Source organism: Festucalex cinctus, chromosome 11 (assembly GCF_051991245.1).
Source record: "Festucalex cinctus isolate MCC-2025b chromosome 11, RoL_Fcin_1.0, whole genome shotgun sequence".
Taxonomy (NCBI): domain Eukaryota; kingdom Metazoa; phylum Chordata; class Actinopteri; order Syngnathiformes; family Syngnathidae; genus Festucalex; species Festucalex cinctus.
In genome coordinates this window covers 19,877,493-19,892,265 of record NC_135421.1, presented here as the reverse complement: position 1 = coordinate 19,892,265, position 14,773 = coordinate 19,877,493, and the positions used below count along the sequence as shown (strand labels likewise).

At 40.6% G+C, this 14,773-nt stretch overlaps 1 protein-coding gene across 1 annotated transcript; it reads left to right on the top strand.

The window, feature by feature from the left end:
* Positions 1–26: 26 nt before the first annotated feature.
* On the top strand, positions 27–14,698 carry slc15a2 (solute carrier family 15 member 2). The gene is made up of 22 exons (XM_077536049.1): positions 27–809; positions 2,100–2,187; positions 3,367–3,508; positions 3,586–3,678; positions 3,767–3,866; positions 5,113–5,203; positions 5,279–5,356; positions 6,233–6,315; positions 6,423–6,506; positions 9,259–9,348; positions 9,418–9,462; positions 9,633–9,665; positions 10,148–10,236; positions 10,321–10,402; positions 10,558–10,683; positions 11,043–11,207; positions 11,695–11,741; positions 11,831–11,938; positions 12,993–13,092; positions 13,179–13,322; positions 13,407–13,511; positions 13,625–14,698. The coding sequence occupies exons 1-22, from the start codon at positions 801–803 to the stop codon at positions 13,841–13,843; spliced, it is 2,121 nt and encodes a 706-aa protein (XP_077392175.1). The 5' UTR covers positions 27–800; the 3' UTR covers positions 13,844–14,698.
* Positions 14,699–14,773: the final 75 nt, after the last annotated feature.

Sequence of the window (14,773 nt, the reverse complement as noted above, 5' to 3'; positions counted from 1 at the left end):
AAAAAAAAAAAAGTCATAGCGCAATTTTGGGGGTTATTTCAAAAATGGCATTTTTGTCATAGGCTTACATCTGGTTAGTGCTGAAAATTTGTTTTCGTCACTTCATCATTTAGGTTGCCAACTTGCCATATATTAAAATTTGCGGTTTAATTTGACATGTTGTTACATTTTGGTTTAATTTAATATTTTGTTTTTGAGGGGGCAGCCACTGCCACGCAGGTGTTTGAAAAACAAAACTATTATTGCTATTTGATCTTTTCTGCTTTATTGAAAATTTTGATTTAATTTATTTTTGGATGGTGGGTGGTGTATGTAATGTTTTGTTCCAATTGCTATTTTTAAAATAATTGTATTCAAAAGTTCGTTTTAAGATGCAGTAGATGTTTTTTTCGTTAGTTTCTATTTTTTTTTTTTTTTTTTTTTTTTTTTTTTTAAGGCATGTGGTGTACCTAATGAAGTGTCCCTTGTTGGTTCCGCACCAAACACGTCAACAAACAAACTACCGGTCACGTGACATATCCTTTTACTAACTTTAAAAAAAAAAAAAAAAACGTCAACAGAAGAAAAACACACACGCTCGTATAGTTTGCCATTCAAGACTGTACATTTTTAATCGAATATGCTTGGTGACGTCATGACATGACTACTTCGTTGTGGTGGGGAAAAAGTTGTCAGAAAGCGGCGCACGAAGAACAAGTTAACGAGGAGGAGGAGGAGCAGAAAGAGTCTGAGGTGGTTGGTGGGTGTTCTCTAGTTTTGGGGGTCTACGCTGCACTGACTGCACGCACGACGCCGCCAACATGAACAAGGTAAAGAAAACGTTCACTTTGTTACGTGTTTTCTTTTTTTTTGGGGGGGGGGGGGCAATAATACAACTCCGTGGCGTTGCTTTCAATCTTGTCATTGAAAATTCTTGGTCGTTTAAACTCCACGTCAATACGTCTGACGAGAATAAAGTTGACCATAATATTACGATAGTGGAGTCATTTTGCACGAATAATATCTTTTTTAGATAAAACTGCTTTCATGTTAAAAGTACAAAAAGAAACCCCACTGTGGCTTCGCTGTAACTTTAAATTCCCACTCGTCGGTGCAGCACGTGAACTCGTCACACGGCACGTTACTTTGCAAACTTCTGGTTTAACTACCATTTTATGAGAATAAAAACCGTATTTTTTTTTCTCCAAGATGAAAGTTGGATTGTTTTTGTCCTAGATGAAACGGGCATAATGTTGCAAACATTCTCGCATACACATCCGACAACAAATCGGCAGCTTTGACGAGATTCTTTTCACAGAAAATTCCAACTCGACCATCTTTTATTGAACGCCCCACACTTTTCAATCGTTTAATTTTCGCCTCATTGGTGATGGTGCGTTTAGGTGTCATCGAACAAATCGTGCTGGTCACCGAGATGACGCAACACGTGGGTCCTCTGAACGCACGAGAAAGCCCCCCCCCCCCCCCCCCCCAATTCATGAAGAGACACTTCATTTACGGTTCAATAGCCAACCGCTTTGAGAAGAGATTGTTATGCACCAACCAGGACTCTTAAATTACTGTATACTTCAATTGAAAAAAAAAGAAGTAAAAATCAGGATGAAACATTAAAATGAAGCAGTAGGCTTGAATAAAGTTAGATGTTTTCAAGACTGAAATCTTAGCAGAATAACGTCCGAATCTTAAGAGAATTTTTTTTTCCAATACAAAAAGCTGTTATTAATTTGGAATACACTACTGTAGTATAGCAAATAACTAAGAATTCTTACAAGAATAAAGTTATGCTTTTTCAAGAAATCTTGTAGTGTATTGAAAGTAAAATTGTATTTTCAAAAAGAATTTACATTTTTTTTCTTTCCTATAAGTCTTTTTTTTTTTTTTTTTTTTTTTTTTTTGCATATATTTCATAAAGTTGTTAAGAGAGAGAAACATATACCAGTACTCTTACCAGAATAAAGTTAACATTTTGTCAGAAGTATGGACGATTTTTTAACATTTATTCTTTATTTTTTGTTTTTTTTTTATTATTAAATATTACTTAAAAATATTTTAAATATTTTTTTTGTAGATTTAAAATCTGATGATTTTGTTTGTTTTAGCAACTATGCGGGACAAACTACCCGACCAGCATCTGCTTCATCGTCGTCAACGAGTTCTGCGAACGTTTCTCCTACTATGGCATGAAAGGTAACGCAAAGAAATACAAACAAGCTGGATGTGCTGATGCATTGTACGCCAGTCCACTTCGCTGTTCCACAGTCTCCATTTGGCTGCTTGTTGTATGCTGAACTTTCCAATTTTGTTGACTTGTCTCCAATTTGCTACAGTGGTTTTCACTTGTTTTCTTCATTTTGCTACTCCACATTCTCCAAATTGCTGCAGGGTTGTACTTTGGTCTTCATTTTGCTACTCTACATTCTCCAGTTTTCTTACATTGTATGCCACAGTCTCCACTTTGCTGCTCCACGGTATCCACTTTGCTGCTCCACAGTCTCCACTTTGCTGCTCCACAGTCTCCACTTTGCTGCTCCACAGTCTCCACTTTGCTGCTCCACAGTCTCCACTTTGCTGCTCCACAGTCTCCACTTTGCTGCTCCACAGTCTCCACTTTGCTGCTCTCACAGTCTCCACTTTGCTGCTCTAGTCTCCACTTTGGTGCTGCACAGTCTCCACTTTGCTGTTCCACAGTCTCCAAATTGTTGCTCCACAGTCACCAATTTGTTGCTGTAGAATATTCATTTTCCTGGATTTTATCCCGCAGTCTCCATTTTTGTTCTGCGGTCACACTCCACAGCCTCCATTTTCTGTTACACCATAGTCTCCAATTTGCTGCTCCACAGTCTCCACTTCGTTTGCATTACGTTCCACAGTCTGTGCTGCGCCATTTACGCTCCATAGTGTCGGCTTTGCTGCAGTGCTACTCCACAGTCTCCACTTCGCTGCGCCGTGTCCCCCACTACATTATGCTCTAAGCCTTCAATTGTCTGCTCTGCAGTCTCCATATTTGTTTGTTTTTGTATGATTTGTTTCATTATCCTCCACGCTCCTACTACTGCTGCAGTATTGCACTCCGCAGTCTCCTTTTTGCTGCAAAAAAGTGGAAAGGACAGACAGTAGTGAGTTAGGCAATGTGAGTACCGGTAAGATGACAGTGCAGGAAATTGTGCCGTAAGGTTTTTTTTTTTTTTAATAAGCAATTAGGGAGTGTCCCTGCAACCAGTCCTTCTTCTCACATGTGTCTGAGTCATCGCAAACACCCTGAAGTCATTGTTTGCTTTGAAGCAGCGTCGCACTCCACAGTCTCCACTTTGCTGCATGTGTTGCGGGCGCCATCCCGATGTCGTTGCCTTTTTTGTGTCATTTAAGCGGTGTTGACGCTGTACTTTTTGACGTACCTGGGCTGGGACAAGGACCTTTCCACGGCCGTGTACCACGCCTTCAGCAGCCTTTGCTACTTCACGCCCGTCCTCGGCGCCATCATCGCCGACTCCTGGCTCGGGAAGTTTAAGTCAGTTCCCGGCGTCGAACCCCCGAACCGGCCGGCGCCGCCCAGCAAACTTGTTCCCAGTGTAACTTAACTTGCAGGACCATCATCTACCTGTCGGTGGTTTACGTGCTGGGTCACGTGATCAAGTCGGTCGGCGCCATTCGTACGATGGGAGGCAACACCGTGCACATGTACGCACACCAATCGGATCGGATGGATTCGCTCCATCGATTATGGACTGACAGTTCGTGTTCATGTCTGTGTGTATGTGCGTTGTAGCGCTCTGTCCATGACGGGCCTGATTCTGATCGCCTTCGGAACCGGCGGGATCAAACCCTGCGTGGCCGCCTTCGGGGGTGACCAGTTCCAGGACAAGCATGTAAGTGGAGATTTATACATGAAATAGGGCTGCATAGGGCTGAATCATGATTAATTTGGTAATAACTGAAATCACGATTAGGTACAAAATGAGAAAATGTTTAAACATGAAAAAAAATGTTAAATTCACTCCCAGCCATTTTCACTGAAGCATTTTGACTGATTTTGCAAGGCCCACAGAAAATTGTTCTATTGCTATAAAAAGATTGAGCCTACCAAAAGAAAGATTAGATTCTCATCTTTCATCAGGGAAAAAATGTATATTTCTATCCGTTTCCATTTTGCAGCAATTAAAATTAGAATATATGTAGGTTTCATCATTATTCACAAAACTGTTTAGAACTGTTGGGAAAAGAGCCTTTTGCAACTTGGCCCTGGTTGGTCTCTTATACTCTGCTTCCACCTGCTGGCCGTTTTTGTAATAACTACCATTGCTTCAAGCATTCTCTTCAGTTGAGCATCAAAGCCTCCTGCATGCTCTAGCATAAACAAAAACATAAAAAAAAAACGTATAATTACGTCTTTGGGAGGATTGGCATCTTTAAAATTGAATGTTTTTATAAATTTTTGGGAGCAAATGAGTTACGACAAATAAATTTATTTGAAATACTACAATTATGCACGATCCTATTGGACCAAATGAGATTTATTAAATTAGTCATTTTAAAATTTAAAACAAGGTGCAAATATATAAATTTAAACAACTCAAAATTAGTATTAATAATTTTTTAAATTTTTGTTTTGTTTTATGCTGAGTTTGGAATTGTGGTGTGTAATAATTGAAATTGTAATTGAATTTTGATTAATTGCACAGCCCTAACATGAAATTAACTTTCATGAAATCAAAATTTAAAGGGATACTTGACTCATTGAACAATGAAAAAGTGAAAAGTTTAAGATTTTGTCCAGAATGAATTTCATAACTTTGAAAAAGTAATCATCTGTGCTGAGGAAGTAGATAACGGCCAATCAAGGCTCACCTGTTTTCTGGGTTTGGTCACTAAACTGAGCCATGATTAGTAGTTGCCTACTTCCTCAGCACAGGTGATGTCATCATCAGTCGACAGCAAGTGGAAACATGACTTTTTAAAGGTATGAATTGTACATGAAAAATAATGAAGTTACCACATTATAGATAAAATATTAACTTTTTTACTGCTGAAAATGGCTCAATGAGTCAATTACCCCTTTAAATTTCTTCACATTTTAATTTTTTACTGTCCAGTTTTTCTATTATTTGTTGTCAGGCGAAGGAGCGGATGAAGTTCTTCTCCATTTTCTACATGGCAATCAACGCCGGCAGCCTCCTGTCCACCATCATCACGCCCATCCTGAGAGGTCAGTGTCGCTACCCACTCGCGTTGGTTTTTCCAGTATTGTTAAACTCCTCCCCCCACCACCTCCCACCCGCAGGAGACGTGCAGTGTTTTGGCGGCGACTGCTACGCTTTGGCCTTCGGCGTGCCCGCCGCTCTCATGATCGTGGCCTTGGGTGAGCACGTCCTCTTATACATAAATAAATAGGATCAAATCATTTTTGTACATATGGAATAAAAGCAGAAAATGTTTACTTTATATTAAAATAAAAAGATTACTACAACAATATATCCCAAAAATATTTACGTATTAATTTATTCTTTATTTACATAAGGACATAGGCATAAAATAACGACGTAGCGACACGTCTGCGTGCACGTTTTTCCACTCGCTTCCGGCCGAGCGGGTGATCCTCACCGCTTCCGACAGCGCATCGCCGTCCTTCTGCACGGATCGCCGCTCGCAGTCTAAACAAAAAAGGCCTCAACGGAAGCGCCGTTTAAAAACACGCAACAGTGTCGCGTCAACGTGTTTGGAAATGATTCAAAAGTGGAGCATGTTTTTACATTTGCTTTCAAAAATAAAATAATTATAAAATACTCATGTTAGAACTCCTGTGCTTATCTAGCCTCACAAATATGCCCCCTAGTGGCTGTTGATAGCATAGCCATGATCAAAGTAAGTATGACTTTGGATATCTGACCTTGACGGGGGGAAATAAAAGGAATCGATAAGTGTTTTTTGTTTTTTTTTGGGGAACAACAGTCAACTCATCACAAAGCTGCAGTAATAGTTGATCTTTGCAGAGGATAAATGGTAATTTTTGCCTTATCTGTCTACATATGTGGCTCCCTCGTTCATGTTGAAATATTTGCCACATAGATGCCAACTATTAGCCCGTCTATGGCATTTCTCCATTATTTGTTAGCATTTTAATGCTAAACCTACAATGTGTGATTGTGTTTGTTTGATGTTTAATTTGACAGTAAATTCACCTGGGAGTGGCAACACACAATTTTTGCTTATATGTGTGTGTGTGTTTTTCGTATAGTTGTGTTCATATTAGGCAGCAGCCTGTACCGGCGGAATCCTCCGCAGGGCAACATCTTGACGGAGATCTGCAACTGCATCGGCGTGAGTCATCAAACACTTTGTCGTCTTTTATCCTTCTCTTTGCCAAGAATGCGATTAATTTTCACGTTTAAATTGTTATTTTTTATTTTTTTTTTCTCCACTTGCAGTTTGCCATCAAGAACCGCTGGAGGAGGTCCAAGTACGAGTCCAGCAGGAGACACTGGCTGGACTGGGCCGAGGACAAGTACTCTGTATGATGTTTGTATCGCGAATGCTAACAAGCTAAAGTTGCTTGCGTAACAAAAATGAATTTCACAACAGACAGTACTGTAGAAGATAAATAATAATGATAATGGATGGATGGACAGAAGTAATCGTACACCTCTTCTCAATGAGACACACATTTTATGCTTTCATTTGTCGGACTCTGCTGAGAAATTCTGACGCTATTAACTCATTCAATTCCAAAAACGTGTAAAAATACTTTCTCCTTCTACCCCAAAAATGTGTTTACATTTATATATATATGATATGTATATATATATATATATATATATATATATATATATATATATATATATATATATATATATATATATGTATGTGTATGTATATGTGTATATATATATATATATATATATATATATATATATGTGTATGTATATGTGTATATATATATATATATATATATATATATATATGTGTATATATATATATATATATATATATATATATATATATATATATATATATATATATATATATATGTGTATATATATATATATATATATATATATATATATATATATATATGTGTATGTATATGTGTATATATATATATATATATATATATATATATATATATATATATATATGTGTATGTATATGTGTATATATATATATATATATATATATTTTTTTTTTTTTTTTTTTTTTTGAAGAGCTCAGAATTGTTCATTCGGTAGTCTTACCGATTCAACGTCTTGTCATCATTGCTCTTTTCCTTTTTTTTTTTTTTTTTTTTTTTTTTTTTTTTTTTTTTTTTTTTTTGTGTGTGTGTATGTGTGCGTGCGTTTGCGTGCGTGCGTTTGCGTGCGTGCGTGCGTTTGCGTGTGTGCGTTTGCGTGCGTTTGCGTGCGTGCGTGCAAATACGTATAAATTTATACTCATTCATTCACCTAAAACCTTATAAATATCCCATTACCCTTCGCCTTAACCAGGTACTTCAGAATCTTGCCAGAGTCGTGAGATTTAAATGGTCAGGAGACCAGAGAAAAGGTCAGAAAAAAAAGAAATAAAGAGAAAAGAAAGGTAAATCAAAGTGACATCCAGCACCGACCAAACACTTCCTGCCTTCCCCATGATTACAAAATCAAAGTCTTACGCCAACCCCGGAAGCCTCTAAATTCCAGCAAATTTAGCGAGATCTCAAGAGCCCAGAGGAAAAACTAAAGAGAGGAAGGAGGGAAGGATCGATAAGGCAGAGTGAGATCAATAGAAGCCAGTACATCCAATCCATCAAAGTGAAGTCCAGCACCAACAAGACCCCTCCTGCGTGGTTACAAAACCGGAGTCTTATGCCAACCCCAGAAACCTCATACTTCTAATAAATTAAGATCTCAAGTGACCAGAGGAAAAACTAAAGAGAGGAAGGAGGGAAGGATAGATAAAGAAAAGTGAGAACCACAGACACCAGCACCAACTGATTCAAGGGGCTGTGGGAGGGAGAGGGTACTTCTGTTGAGTTTCAGTAGATGCTGGTGCGACGGATCTGGCATGCATAAGGACCACCACCAAAGAGAGAAGCCGTCAACCGCGGTCCAGCAAAGCGAGCACCCCCCCCCCCCCCCCCCCCACCCCCCCCGGAATCCCCAGGCCGCGGCAGCACCAAGGCCACCCCCAAGCCACCCGAGCGGACACCGGTCAGCGAGCCGACCCAGATACCCGGAACACCCCCGCCCCAGCCCCGGCCCACACCCCCGAGCCCAAGGCCGCAGAACGAGGCCCAGCGGGCCCCCACAGCGCCCCACCGGTCCCCAGCCCCCATCCCCCCACGACCCCCCCGCACCCCACCCAAACCCGCCATCCACCACGACCCAGGCCCCACCACCCCCGACCCCCAAACCCCCGAACACACCCCGACCCCCAGCACCCAACCCCCCACCCACCCATACCTCCACCCCCCCCCCAAACAAGCCGCCCCCCCCCGACGGCCGCCACCCCCCCCCCCGCGAACCCGGCCCCCCGCGAGAACCCCCCACCCCCCCCCGGAAACCGGCACCGGGCAGCAGCGCAGAGAGGGAAGATGTGCCCACCCCACCTCCAGCCGCGCGAGATTTGCACCGCGGCGGGAGGGGGGAAGCAGAGGAGGAAGCACCAGGGGAGAAGGCGGGACACCAGAACACCGAGCCCGGTGGGGAGAGGCCCCGGTCGTCACGCCAGAGTACAAGTGACACCTAACCCTGTTACTGAGTCCGCCAGCTCGCCGACTGGCGAGCTCTACCCTTACACCGTGAATGTGGCCCCACCCAGTGTATATACAAGTGTGTGCGTGTGGTGCATTAAAATATATATATATATATATATATATATGTGTATGTATATGTGTATATATATATGTATATATATATATATATATATATATATGTATATGTATGCAAGAACATACAGAAGGCTTTGATATAGCCTCTGACATGAAGAGGTGGCTTAAAGCAATGGAATTTTTTTTTTCTTTTTAAACAGCCAGCAGGTGGCAACATAGTATAAGAGATCCGCCAGGGCAATGTTGCAACAAGCTATTTTTGTCAGTGTTTTCACCATAATATTGAATATTGATGATGTTTAGCTATATTCTAATGCTAATTGCTGCATAACTGAGACAGATTTTTTTTCCTGATGAAAGAAGAGACTCTAATCTTTCTTTCGGTAGTTTTTTTTTTTTTTTTTGCAGATTGAAAAAAATGTATTTAAAAAAACATGTTTGTTCTTGAATTGTGTCAACAGAAGCGTCTGATCACGGAGATCAAAATGGTTCTGCGGGTCCTGGTTCTTTACATCCCTCTGCCGATGTTCTGGGCTCTGTTCGATCAGCAGGTCTCGGTAGCCGACGTGTTGATTCAACACTAGCGCCAACGATGCTAACAATGCGTTGTTTGCTTCCAGGGTTCTCGCTGGACCTTGCAGGCCACCAGGATGAACATGGCCTTTGTGAGTTTAGTGCTTTCTTATGGTTCTATTCCATGTAATCATTGTCTGTTGTAACTTTTTTTACGACGCAGATGGATCACCCGTGTTGATATCCCGCTCGATGAACTTCCTGATAGATTTTTCGAGTTAAAGTTCAATCGTTTATTGGTTTTCTTTGTGTACTGTAACAGGGAAACTTCGCCATCAAACCTGATCAAATGCAGGTATGTGCCCACTCACACCTCCAGTGGAAGAAATTGATATTACAAAATTAGTTACCAGATTGCTTTTGGTTGAGCTCCTTACGAAGAAGTACAATGTTAAGATCAAAATGTCACATTCTAAAAGAGGTCCTAATTTTGTTGAATTCTTTTAAGTGCAGCAGAGTTTGGTGTTCATATTTGGTAGTATTCAGCTGAAAAAAAAATCTAGTTTTGAAAGGTCAAAATTACCCTAAAATTGCTGCTTCAAACCAAAATGGCTGACTTCCTGTGTATTTTTGGACATGACTTCTTGAGACCTTTTTTGTGGGTCTATTCATGATAAACATGTCTACTAAAATTTGTGCTGCTAACTTAAACTTGCCTTAGTGGATGATTTTTCAAAAGAAATCTTGGGGTCCCAACTGAGCCAAATGAGCCTAAAATGGCCACTTTGATCCAAAATGGCAGACTTCCCCCAACTTGGTGTTTTTTTCCTTTGGTAGACACTGAATGCGCTGTTGATTCTGCTGTTTGTGCCCATGTTTGACCTGCTCATTTACCCGCTGGTTTCCTTCTGCAGGATCAGCATCACGTGAGTTCCTCTCATCACCTTTTTAACGACGATATAAAATAATAACCTGTGTTATAATACCCCCCACACTCATATTTTCCTCAGGCCACTGAGGAAAATGGCCACCGGGATGATTTTTGCAGCGTTGGCATTTGGCGCCGCCGCCCTGGTGGAGGTCCAAGTGGTGGTACGTCAATGACAAAGGTTGATTTGACCAACCAGTCATGAGATAAATAAAAAAATGTTCATGTTACTGTATCAGTGAAGATAATTAAAAATGTGACTTGCTAAAGAAAATGGTCCCATTGCTGATGTTGACTGTGGGCATGCTGTATGTTGTAGAAAACAGTGGTGGAACCGGCACCGGCGGGCAATTGCCTTCTGCAGGTCTTCAACTTGGCACCAGGAGACGTCCGTCTCCACTTCCCTGAAGGCGATCCATTTCCGGAGCCGATTCCGTACCTACAGGTAAAAAAAAAAAAAAAAAAAAAAAAGTTTGGCTTTTTAATGTTTATATATATATATATATATTAGACAAAAAAAAACTAATTTTTAAAATTTGTTTTTTGTGTGAAATAAATTGCAGTATTATGATCAAATTTAATTTTCAATATATACATTTGAAGCCAATTTTTATTACTTCCGGAGCGTTATTATATATATTTTTTATATTATATATACTGTATTTATTTTTATATATAAAAAAGTCATAGTATTACAATAATAACGAAATCATAAAAATGAAGTTTCATGACGTGCCTAAAATAGGACATTGCGTAATAATGAAAAAAACAAAGTATGAAGAGGACGGTGCATGTTTTTATCAGGACCCTGGTGAGTACCTGACGCTGCCACTGGGGGCGCCCATCACCAACGTGAGTTTGCAGGTCCACTACAAAGGGGCCACCTCTCAATGCCAGGTCACCTTTGGCCAGCACGAGGCGTACAGTCTCGTCCTGCAGCCCACCAACGCGGGAATACACTGCAGACTGGTGAGTGACCGCACAGCACAAAAAAAATTGTACGACTAAAAGAACGATGCAAAGTTACGAGAAAAAGACACGAATTCTCGAAAGCTTTTTAAAACGTAACGTTTTTGATAAAATTGTCTATTTTTATTTTTTTATTTTTTATTTTTGCTGACACCATAATCAACTGTAATGTTGAGAATCGAATAGTATTTTTGTATTACAGTACATTGAGTGACAATTTTTCAAGAATAAAAAAAAAAAAGTGTAAAGTGAATTCAATATTTTTTTTTTCCTATGATGTCATGTGATGTCATTTCCAGTCGACAGCAAGTGGCAAAATGGCCGCCCCCTAAGAATAAAAAAAAAAAGTGGATTTTGCCTCTAAATTCATATTCCACAAACGCAACATTAATCAGAATTCCGTGTTTAGACTAGTGGGGGCGCATAGAACATATTATTGTCCCTTCATGCTCATGGTTTAAAGTTTATTGACGTTTGTGTTATCCAGGTGAAGGACTACATCAAGAAAAATAACGAAGGAGCTCCTCTTCTCAGGTAAAAAACAAACAAACAAAACAAAAAAAAACGTGACACACGACACCAGGCCTGTCATTTTGATGCTAAGCTAGCGTGGACCCATGCAGGTTCATCAACACGCTGTCGGAGGCGGCCAACGTCACCGTGGGAGACGAAATGTTCAACGTCGACGCCAATTACAGCGTCTCTGCCAACAAGAACGTCCAGCAGGGAGAGTGAGTGCACTGTGACATCACTTCCTGTCTCACATATTTATGACTGGAGCCCCAAAAGCTTGTTAATAATTTGGTAGGAGTGTCTATCAGGAGAAGACCTATATAAAAAAATCTCTAAAGCCATGCCAGAAAAGAAACATAAGTCAGCCATTTAGTAGACCCACAAAAAAGTCGCTTGAAACTATGCCCCAAAAGACACAGGAAGTCAGCCATGTTGGTTTGAAGCTGTTATTTGCTGGTCGATTTGGCCATTAACAAGATTGCTTTAAATTTTTAGAAAATTCAGCCCTCGAAGCCAGTTTCACAAATAAACATGAGAGTTGGTCAACATGTCTGTCATGAGTAGACCCACAAAAAGGTCTCTTGAAGCTATGCCCAAAAAGACACAGGAAGTCAGCCATGTTGGTTCAAAGCCGTTATTTGCAGGTCGTTTTCGCCATTAACAGGGTTGCTATGAATTTTCTAGAAAATTCAGCCCCAGAAGCCAGTTGCACTTGGCAACATGAAATTTGGGAGACATGTCTGTCATGAGTAGACCTAGAAAAAAGTCTCTTGAAGCTATGCCCCAAAAGACACAGGAAGTCAGCCATGTTGGTTCGAAGCCGTTATTTGCAGGTCGTTTTTCGCCATTAACACGGTTGCTTTGAATTTTCTAGAAAATTCAGCCCCAGAAGCCAGTTGCACTTGGCAACATGAAATTTGGTAGACATGTCTGTCATCAGTAGACCTACAAAAGTCTCTTGAAGCTATGCCCCAAAAGACGCAGGAGGTCAGCCATGTTGGTTCGAAGCCGTTATTTGCAGGTCGTTTTTCGCCATTAACACGGTTGCTTTGAATTTTCTAGAAAATTCAACGCCAGAAGCCAGTTTCACTTAGCAACATGGGATTTGGTAGGCATGTCTGTCATGAGTAGACCCACAAAAAAGTCTTGAAGCTATGCCCAAAAAGACACAGGAAGTCAGGCATTTCCAGTGATTATGAGACCTGATTATGTCCAGTAGCTATCAAATTTCAACCACGTATACCACAGGTGTTTTGTCTTGTTTTCTTTCAGGTATAATAAGGTGAGCTGCAGTTTAAAGTCAAAGACCTGCCCAGACCTGGACCTCGGGCTGCTGGACTTTGGAGCCTCTTACAGTGTGGTCCTACTGGAGGTCGGTCAGGAAGCTTGGCCCTCTTGGACAGGAAACAGCCTCATCCTACTCTCGGAATGTTCAATTATTTTTATTGATCTTCACAGGAGTCCAGCACGATAACAGCTCACAAAATGGAGGACGTACACGCCAACAACATACACGTGGCCTGGCAGATCCCTCAGTATGCCCTCATGACGGCGGGCGAAGTCATGTTCTCCATCACGGGCTTGGAGTTCTCCTACTCGCAGGTTTGGCTTCCATTCCAGGTCTTGACTAGAACCAGGAAGCGGTCTTCAAATAGTAGCTTGAGTACGAATGTCCCCCCCGCGCAGGCCCCCGCCAACATGAAGTCGGTCCTGCAGGCCGGCTGGCTGCTCACCGTCGCCTTCGGCAACGTCATCGTCTTGATCGTGGCGGAGGGCGCAGGGCTTGAGCAGGTGTTCTTCACCTTTTTATCATGGAAAAATGTGACATAGCATCTATGCTAATTTCCGTTAGCATTCATTAGCGACACACGCTGACCTCGTTGTTGCGTGTTTGTGTGTTGCAGTGGAAAGAGTTTGTGCTGTTTGCGGTTCTGCTGCTAGCCGTGTGCGTGATCTTCTCGGTCATGGCTCACTTGTACACGTACGTGAAGGTCGAGCAGCTGGGCAAGATCTGCGCCAACGATCCAAACGGCCAACGCAGCAGCGATGACGACGACGACGACGACGGCAACGGCACGCTGAACAAGCAAAAACCAGACTTGGAACGTAGCACCAAATTTTAACCGCAAGTGCCTTCAGTATTTGAGAGAACTGAAAAGGAATCACAAACAATGAAACGGGATCATTTTTCATGGGGATATTCCCTTGATGCTAATTGTTAGCATCAAAGGCTAACTGTAGATCGTACGCACAGCGCTTCAATTTTTTTTTTAATTGTTGTCCGTGCCTTTTTTCCATGCTTTTTTTCTTTGTAGAATGCTGTCGTCCTGCTTTGTCATTTCCTCACTCTTGTCAACCATTTTAAAAAAGAAAAAAAATATTTAAAATATTCTCAGAAGACTGTAATTTTTTTAATCAAACTATTTAAATAGAATTACTTAATTCTTCTAAAAGCGTTTTTATATAGAAAAAAAACTAATTTATTTTCATCAGTGTATGATTTTTTTTTTGTTTTTATTGTATTTTTTATTTTTTTTAAATGTTCTATTCTTTACAGTTTACGATCTTTTTATTAGGGGGGAAAAACATCACTTGACTTTTTTGATAAAGTATGACTGTGCTTCTGTTTTTTTAGATCATATTATTTAGTTTAATAGTGCATGCAGTATGTCTCGTTTACTTGTCTTCCAAATCTTGTCTTCAGGTTTTTGTTTTCACCTGTTCTCGTCAGTCCCGTCCCTTAATTGTGCCAACCATTCAGCTGCTTCCAGCCCCGTTTGTATCATCAGTTTTCTCGTTTCTATCTTTGTTGCTTCTTGTCTCCTTTTTTGGTCAGTAGTTCAATTTTCAAGTCATTTTCAGTCTAATCCAAGTGTTTTTTCTTCTTTTTCCTTGTACTTGTGTTAATTGTAGTATTTTTGTATCCATGTGCCTCGTTTGCCTTTTCGTTGAATAAATTCCTTTTTGTAATACTTGCACTTCGGTCGTACCTCCCAACTTTTTACAGTTTTTTCAAAGAAACAACTTAAACAGTTTACTTTTGTTTTCTCCTA